The sequence below is a fragment of the Lynx canadensis genome, chromosome X, assembly GCF_007474595.2.
Source record: "Lynx canadensis isolate LIC74 chromosome X, mLynCan4.pri.v2, whole genome shotgun sequence".
Taxonomy (NCBI): Eukaryota; Metazoa; Chordata; class Mammalia; order Carnivora; family Felidae; genus Lynx; species Lynx canadensis.
The window spans coordinates 37083662-37092180 of NC_044321.2; the positions used below are offsets into that span (position 1 = coordinate 37083662).

Here is an 8519-nt window from a genome sequence, read left to right on the forward strand (position 1 = left end):
CGAGCTCTCCACTGATCTGGCAGCTTCTTGAAGACAAGCTCTGGGTCTCAGCATTTAGTGCCTGAATAAACCTAATATATTATAATTGAACTAGTGTTATTCCAGACCTGGCAAGAATTAACCATCACATCGGTTCTTCCTGGAGCAAAGGATTATGTGCTTTCTTCGAGTCGGAGCTACCACAGGAAAAAACTCACTCACAAATAGCATAAGGAAATGACAACATGCCATTAATATCCCAGAAGAAGCTGTATCTGTTTTAGGATTTTTCCATCTGGGCATTACAAACCACAAAAGCAACTGTTTTGCCTCCACAAAGAACATATTTTTTTTTTTTTAACAGCACACTTTCCAAAAGGACACTCCTTCTGTTGCATTTTGATCTCTCCTGATTTAATTTAAAGTTTGGAGATGGGGTCTGACCTTATCTATCAGCGGCTGAGCTGTTGTGTCATGGAAATGCAGCTTGAAACTCATTAATAGGGTAGCCTGTGTATTATAACTTAGAAGCTCTGGGTTATCACTGATGCTTGCAATTGCTATGGAAACCGGGTTCATATGCACCTTTCAAAGAGTCTACTTTAAAACAGGAAAAAAAAAGGAAGAGGAAAAAAAAGTCTTCTTGAAAGAATAAGATATTAGTATCCAACACGCATAGTCAGGTTCAGTGATGCAAAAATGCTCAGCCTACACGATGATAAAAACAATTCTTTATGTTTTTTAGGAGCTAATAATGTATAACCTTGTACTAGAGAACTGTGTTTATCCTGGTGAGGAAGAATGCCTACGGCAGCTTTCCCCCCTGCCCACACACGTGCATGCGTGCGCACACACACACACACACGCACAGACACACACCTGCAATTTTCAGCTTTCCCCAGACTTTCCACAACCTGCATCCTTAAGTCCTCCGAAAGCTGCTGCATATGCAACTTCAGCCACTCAAACTCAACCAGTGTGGACATTAGCAGACAGCTCAGCCTCTGCTGCTCCCCACCCGGACGAGTACTGTGTGCTGCGACCATTGCTTATGGGCTGAATTTCCCCATTTGGAAATGGTACCGCTAAGTGGATCAAGTTTCTTATCGAAAAAAATTCCAGTTGTATTCCTCCACCAATCTGGGTTTGGGAGGCTCCATCCTTCATCCCTCTCCTTGCCCACATTTCTCCCCAATAATCCTGTCAATCGAAGTGTGGCCAGAGGATAGGGTGCGGGGCGGAGGAGGGTGTTTGATGACAAACGACAGAAGTGGCTCCTGGGTGGTGTGGCCCTACACACGATTATCATCTCCCACTCCTCTCACCCCTGAATCTCTGTCCTTCCCAGGCACCTCATTTTGCTGCCACTCACCAGTCTCGAGCTAAGGTGCTCCAAAGACTCGATGTGTCGCCAGGGTGGCACAGGAGTGGCAGGACTCATATCCCACTTATAAACAGAAATTGCCTTAAGAATCCAAGAAAGGGACACACAATTTTAACACCTTAGAAAAATCCAAGAAGTTTATGGTCTTGAGTGCTGTCGTTTCTTTCCAAATATTTCCCAACAAAACTTGGCTCTCCATCTCCTTCTTTTTTCTTCCCTCTCTCTTTCCTTTCTGCTTTGCTCCAGCCTCACATGACTCTCTTCCTGCTACTCCCCTGAGCTTCTCTGTGCTTCCTCCCCATCAGTCTAGGCGCGGGGGATTAAAAGTATAGGGATAAGCACTTCTCAAACCAGCACTCGCCCTGACCCCGGGTTTCAACAACGGGCCCCAATGTTCCAGAAGAGGACAAGAGAGCTCCAGAAAGCACCATCCAACAAAAGGAAGCATGGCTTATAGTTCAGATTTTACATAATCTGTTTCACTTCTGAGACGAAGCATCTACATTTCCTCATGCAAATAAGACAACAACAAAACTCTGAGCATCATCTTGAGGTAAAGGATTCTCCAAGTCGACGCCCTGCTCTCAACGCAGAACCATTTGTTATTCCCTCCAATGATTTCATCTCTGTTTACCTCCCCACTTGTGAATCCTTCTGTGGCTTTCCACTAATCCCTTCTGAGGGCTAGACTCCCTCTGTCCTCACGTCCAGACAGAAGGAACTCAGAAGACAACACCTCTTCTGAAGGCTGGTGCTCACCCTTCGGGCATCTGGAAACCACTTACTGGCTTTCAAGTCATTATGTCTTGTCCCTCTTTTAATACAAGCACCCTCTTTCCTGGAAGACATCATAAATGATCATTTCAGAACCATACAGGTCTTCCCCACTTGACTCAGACCTCCTTGGGGGGCGGAGGCTGTGTTTCATTCATCTTTTTCTCCCGAGCACTGGCTACTGCCCCTGACACATGGCCATGCTTGGTAAAGGTTTGTTCACTTGTGGAACGTGCAATTGATACATACACTACATCCATCCAGTGGCATCTTTGAGTGAATGTCTCGGGTTCTTTGCTGAACACCGACTCAGAGCAAAGAGTGGGAGGGAGTAGCACAAGGACCTGGGGCTCAGGGCAGTGTGGGGGCGGGGAAGAGGGGGCAGCTCCCAGATTGGAGAACATTCTCCTTCGACCACTCCCACTTTACAGCTGTACATGAAAGCAGCCCCTGCTGCATTGTCAGGGTAGACACGTGTGCTTAGGGAGCAGGCAGGAAGAAGCCTTCAGTCCCCATTAAGGACCTGAATAAAGCCAGCGTTGTATAGTGGGAAGGAGACTATGCCTGAGTAAGCCAGGCCTGGGCTTAAATCTTGATTCCATCATTTAGCAGCTGTGGATTTGGACAAGTTACATAATTTCCTTTATTTTGTATTTATTTTTATGTTTATTTTATTTTATTTATTTTATTTAAATAGCCTCAGGTGGAGCCCAATGCGGGATTCAAACTCACAACCCTGAGACCAAGACCTGAGCTGAGATCAACAGTTAGACTGCTTAACCAAAAAAGCCACCCAGGTGCCCCCAAATTTCCTTTATTTTAAATTACCTCAAAAAATGGGAAAAACAATACTATTTCAAAGGATTATTGTCATAATTGAAGGAGACAATGTTTTTGAAGCCCTACCGCAGTGAACAACACATCACATATACTCAATAAATGGCAATCATTAGTCAGAGTACTGGTAGTAGTATTGATACAATTATTGGGTTCAGCAGAAAAGAGAACTATCCTTTTCCTCATTGCCCCTTCAGTAAGATTTTGTGTCCTTTTTGTAACAGTTCAGAGAGTTCATGATTCATTGAGAACCAGTCAGAACTTTTAGAGCTGGTGAACTTAATCCTTGATTCCTTTTTTCTCATTTTTTTCCTCCCCTCCCTTTCCAATCCCTCACTATGGCTACCTCTTTCTCTCCTTTTGTCTGTATAATGACCCCCGATTCTGACCCATTCCCTTCCCAACGAATACTTGATACCACGGTCTTCATTTATTCTATGGTGTGAATGGCTGATAAGCACCTATGATGGTATTCCCAAGTGATATTTGCACACGAAGAAGAACAGAATCCTTTAACTGAAAATATCAAGATCCTTTGAGTTCAGTGTTTGTCAGATTACAGGTTTCAATGTAAAGGAACCAAGTGAGTGGCTCTTGGCTATCATTCTTTTCATATTATTGTGCCTTATTACATGTTACTCAGTGTACTAATGTAGAGGGAAAAAAACGTAAACAATTTCCAAGTCTAGGGGACATGTAATTGCTTTAACCTTCAAGTAGAAGTTACTCTTATTTAACTATCCATTTTGCTCCATTACATGTCCCAGGTTTTAAATTACCAGCCCTGCTGAATCTCAGACTGAAAAATGAGTAAACAAAGGCTGACATCAGAAGAGTTAAGGAGAGGAAATGATATTGATAAAGAGTTGAGCCTGGAACTGAACATTCTCAGATTCCTTTCTCCAAAGGAAAAATCTAACTTAAATAATAAGAGTCGATTTTCTTTTTATTTTTTTTAATTAAAAAAATGTTTTTAATGTTTATTTATTTTTGGGAGACAGAGAGACAGAGTGAGCAAGGGGCAGAGAGAGAGGGAGACACAGTATCCGAAGCAGGCTCCAGGCTCTGAGCTGTCAGCACAGAGCCCGATGAGGGGCTCAAACCCAGGAAGCCCATGATCATGACCTGGGCTGAAGCCAGATGCCTAATCCAGTGAGCCACCCAGGCGCCCCCATTTTCTTTCTTTCTTTCTTTCTTTCTTTCTTTCTTTCTTTCTTTCTTCCTGATGTTTATTTATTTTTGAGAGAAAGAGACACACACATAGAGAGCAAGCACTGGAGGGGTAAGGGAGAGGGAGACACAGAATCCAAAGCAAGCCCCAGGCTCCAAGCTGTCGGCAAAGAGCCCCATGTGGGGCTCCAACTCACGAACTGTGAGATCATGCATGACTTGAGCAGAAGTAGGACACTTAACTGACTGAGCCACCCAAGCGCCCCATAAGAGCATAAGAGTCCATTTTGTATACAGCTCAAGACCATGTCACTTAATTAGGAAATGACAATTTGCAAAAAAAAAAAAAAAAAAAATCTTTCTGGCTCACATCTGACTAGGGTACCAATGGCACCATGCATCAAAGGAAAAACTGATAAATTGAACCACATCAAAACTAAAAACTTTTGCAGAGCAAAAGTCTCCATAAGAGGACAAAATAAGCTACAGATTATAGGAAAGATTTGCAAATCAAAGAACTCTCAAAACTCAACAAAGAAAACAATCAAACTAGAAAATGGGCGAAAGACATTTCACAGAAGAGGATATACAGATTGCAAATAAGAACATGAAAAGATGTGCAACCGCATTAGGCATTAGTGAAATGTAAATTGAGACATCAGGCTACTTTTATAAAAATGGCTTAAAAATAGTGATAATACCAAATGTTGGTAAGGATGCAGAGAAACCGGAATGCTCCTTTATGCTGGTGGGAATGTAAAATGGCACAGCCGCTCTGGAAAACAGTTTGGTAGCTTCTTGAGAAACTGCGACTACCATACGAGCCAGCAAGTGCACTCCCGGGCATTTATCCCAGAAAAGTGAAAACTTATGTTCACACAAAAACCTGCACATGAACGTTCACAGCAGTTTCTTTTGTGATCCAAAACCTGGAACCACTCCAGAGGTCCTTCAATGGATGAATGGATAAACAAAGTGTGGTACATCGCCAAAAGGTTATATACTGTATGATTTCCTTTATAGAACATTCTTGAAATGACAAAATTATAGAAATGGAAAACAGATGTGGCTATAAAAGGGCAACATGAGGGATCCTTGTGGTGATGGAATGTTCCGTAGCTTGAGCGTATGAATGTCAATATCCGGGTTGCAGCATTGTACTATAGTTTTGCCATATGTTACTGGGATATAATGATTTATAAGAAATATATATTTGCTCATTCAAATAACCCAAAGTTTATTTCTCAGATACATTTGGACTTCCTCCACAGTTCCTGAAAACACTTCAGAGCCATAAAGGTGAAATGGGTATCTTGTTAAGGAAGGTGACCTTTGGACCCCATGCAAGGACAAAGGCTGATTGCCAGGGGAACCAAGTCTGAATAGAGGGTTGGAACTTTCAGTCCCACCCCCTGACTTACAGGGAGGGGAGGGGTCAAAGGTTGAATTAGCCAATGGTCAATGAGTTAGTCAGTCCTGATATTATGTAATAAAGCCCCCATAACAACCCAAGAGGATAGGGGTTTTTTGGTCCTTGTTTTTGGAGAGCTTTCATGCTTGGGGAACCAGAATGCTCTCACGTGCCACCGAGCTGGGCTCCAAGCTCCATGAAAACAGAAAGTCCTTTGTTCAGGACCCCCCCCCACCACCACCATGTATCTCTTCATCTGGCTATTGATCCACATCCTTTAATAAACTGCTAAATGTAACTGTTTCTCTGAGTTCTGTGAGCTGCTCTAGTGAATTAATCAAACCTAAGTTCTTTGTCGTTGGAACCCCCCAATCTGTAGCTGGTCAGTCAGAAGCAAAGGTGATGGCCTAGGGTAGTGACTCATGTCTCAAGTGGCAGTAGGAGTGCACCTTTAACCTGTGGAATCAGATGCTATCTTCAGGTAGTGTCACAATTGCTTATTGTGTGGGAAGCCCCTCCTCCCACACTCCAGTTGTGTCCAGTAACCCTAAAAGAGTTAGCTGGGTAAAGAGAACTCAGGATCTCTCTGTATCATTTCTCACAATTGACTGTGCACCTACAACTATCTCAGTAAAATTCTAAATTAAAAAAAAAAAAAAGGAAATACAGAAAACACCTCTGGGCTTACTCCTGTCCTGGAGCTATAATCATGTTACTGGTTGCAAAGGACTTTGTCATAAAAGTAAAATCTCAGTTTCCTAAAAGCTAATTAGGTCACATGGTCAACTAATAATAGCAAATTATTTAGCAAGCTGTAAACCAAAAGATGTAGACACTTGGCAGCTGAATTTTATTTCCTACTTGTCCGCACATCGGAAGACTGAATAGGCCACAGTGATGAAAACAGAAATAACCCTGTTTCAACAAATGATAAAATATTTGAGAGAAGGAAGGGTTGCCAATGTCTAGAGAATCTATGATACTCCATAAAGGGTTGTGTGTAGGTGCCACGAGGATTGTGGAAAGGGTTGAGGTTAAAGGCAGTTGGGGGACAGTACTGAAGTAACATTGGATTTTTAAAAATCTTGACATCAAATCTGCCCACCTAGTGTACAAGACACAGTCCCGATAGGCATTGGCACAATTTTAATCTAATAACCAATGAAAAGGAATTTTTTTTTTTTTTTGAGAAAAAAAAGTTGCCATTTCCTTGTACACACCAAAAGAAAACTAAGAGAAAGTGTAAGGGTATTAAGTTAAGGAAATGGAACAATAAGTCTTAAAATATATCCTCCTCCCCCCTAAAGAGAAGTGTTTTCCAGCCTGAATATTCATCAGACTATGTCACGTACCATAGCAATTGCATTTTGATTTTGTAACAAAACGTTTTCTAGAAAAGGTAGGACGTGGAAAAGAAAAAAAAGAAGAAAGCTAGCATATGTACAAATGAATACAAATTAGTCGTCTTTAACATCTATCAAGCTATATAGTGTATACAGTAACCACTATTTGTATAAAAGATGGTTTTGGACTGATGCCACAAAGAACCGTGCACAAAAATATCAGGCAGTCATTTTGTAGGTAGGGTATTATTCCCTACAGTTACAATTTAATTACCGAGGTACAATGTAAGTGACGAGTATTTCGGTGTTACAGCAGGAGTTCCAAGGCAGCGGCGGCACGGTAGAAGGTAACTGAGGTTGTATGTGGCAAACGAGCGTGTGTTGTGGAGCAGGTGTTGTCTAGGCGTGGCATGAGTGGGTTTGAGGTTCATCAGTTGTCGATCCTTCATGTGAGTCTTCAGTGGCAGTGCTGGCTTCGTGGTTACTAGGCGGAGTTTCTTCGTCGTCGTCGTACAGGAAGTCTTTCGAGATCATTTTTCTAGAGACCTTGATGTTCAGGCCTTTGTTGTAATGCAGCTTCCTTTTCAGTGTGAACTTCTGTTGCTTTACGTGCCTATTGAGAAAGATCCTACTGCCGTGTGCTCCATCATTTTCAGGCTCCCCCACCTGATGGATGAACTCGGAGGTATCAGTGGCGGCTGGTTTCTTAGCTGAAATGTCCGGTGTCATGGCTTCTTTGCCTTCAGGATCATTCACGAGGTCTTCGTCATCTGCCCGGCCGAGATGGTGACTGCTGGGTTCGTTTATCTTCATGAAGTCATAGTTTCTGTATGCGGGATGGGATGTCGCCAAGATGTTCAATTGGTCCCACTTTTGGGTCTTTTTTCTTTGTACCTCCGGAATGACCCCTCTGGACTGCTGGATGGAGACCACCACCGAAGAAACAGTGGAACGTTTGTTCTTCAAAATCCCCTTGATGGGCCGGCGGGAAGCACTGGAGGCTGTCACGCTGGTGAGGGAGCGAAGGGCCTACCCGTGCACCCAGGCTGAAGCCGCAGAGTACTCTGTTCTGGAAGAAGGTCCCAACGCCCTATGAGCTTCACCCCAACCCAACATCACAAATGGCACTGCAGACCACGCCACAGAGGTGACCACCACCATCATGGCCGCCATCATGGCCGCCTTCACAGCCTTACGGCCCACGCTGGGTTTCATTTTATAAAGAGTAATATAGGAAATATTCCCGCATTGCACATGAAACAGGGAAGCACTATTTTGTGAATTTCTATGTAGCCTGTCTGTGTACGGGAGGCTCTGTAAAATGTAGGTCTTACCTTGGGTCCCTGTCAAAAATTGCAGTCACTACCTTGGTTGGAAAGATTGGAACTGTAGGTGCTAGAAGATGATTACATTCTGCTCCTTCGGTTGCCATGCACACTTCCCTCTCCCCTACCTACTTACTTACACAAACACGCACACAGGACACTTGCTCTTGGCTTCCTTCTCCACCTCTTGGGAAATGGCCCCAATATCCAGCCAGTTAGAATAACGGGGAAACGTGGCATCCTCCTGGGTGCTTCACCCTCCAATCCAGCCACCACCCTCTTTCAAGTCACCCCCA

General features: G+C 43.3%; 1 protein-coding gene across 1 annotated transcript; it reads right to left on the minus strand.

The window, feature by feature from the left end:
- Positions 1 to 7297: 7297 nt before the first annotated feature.
- Positions 7298 to 8113, minus strand: PPP1R2C (PPP1R2C family member C). The gene is made up of 2 exons (XM_030304793.1): positions 8018 to 8113; positions 7298 to 7927 (listed from the first exon to the last, which is right to left on the minus strand). The coding sequence occupies exons 1-2, from the start codon at positions 8111 to 8113 to the stop codon at positions 7298 to 7300; spliced, it is 726 nt and encodes a 241-aa protein (XP_030160653.1).
- Positions 8114 to 8519: the final 406 nt, after the last annotated feature.

Excerpts from the sequence above, each read along its gene's own strand:
- PPP1R2C (XM_030304793.1), bottom strand. The coding sequence starts at position 8,113 with ATGAAACCCAGCGTGGGCCGTAAGGCTGTGAAGGCGGCCATGATGGCG. Across the intron at positions 7,928-8,017 it reads CGTGGTCTGCAGTGCCATTT|GCCCTTCGCTCCCTCACCAG; the intron begins GTGATGTTGGGT and ends GTGCACGGGTAG.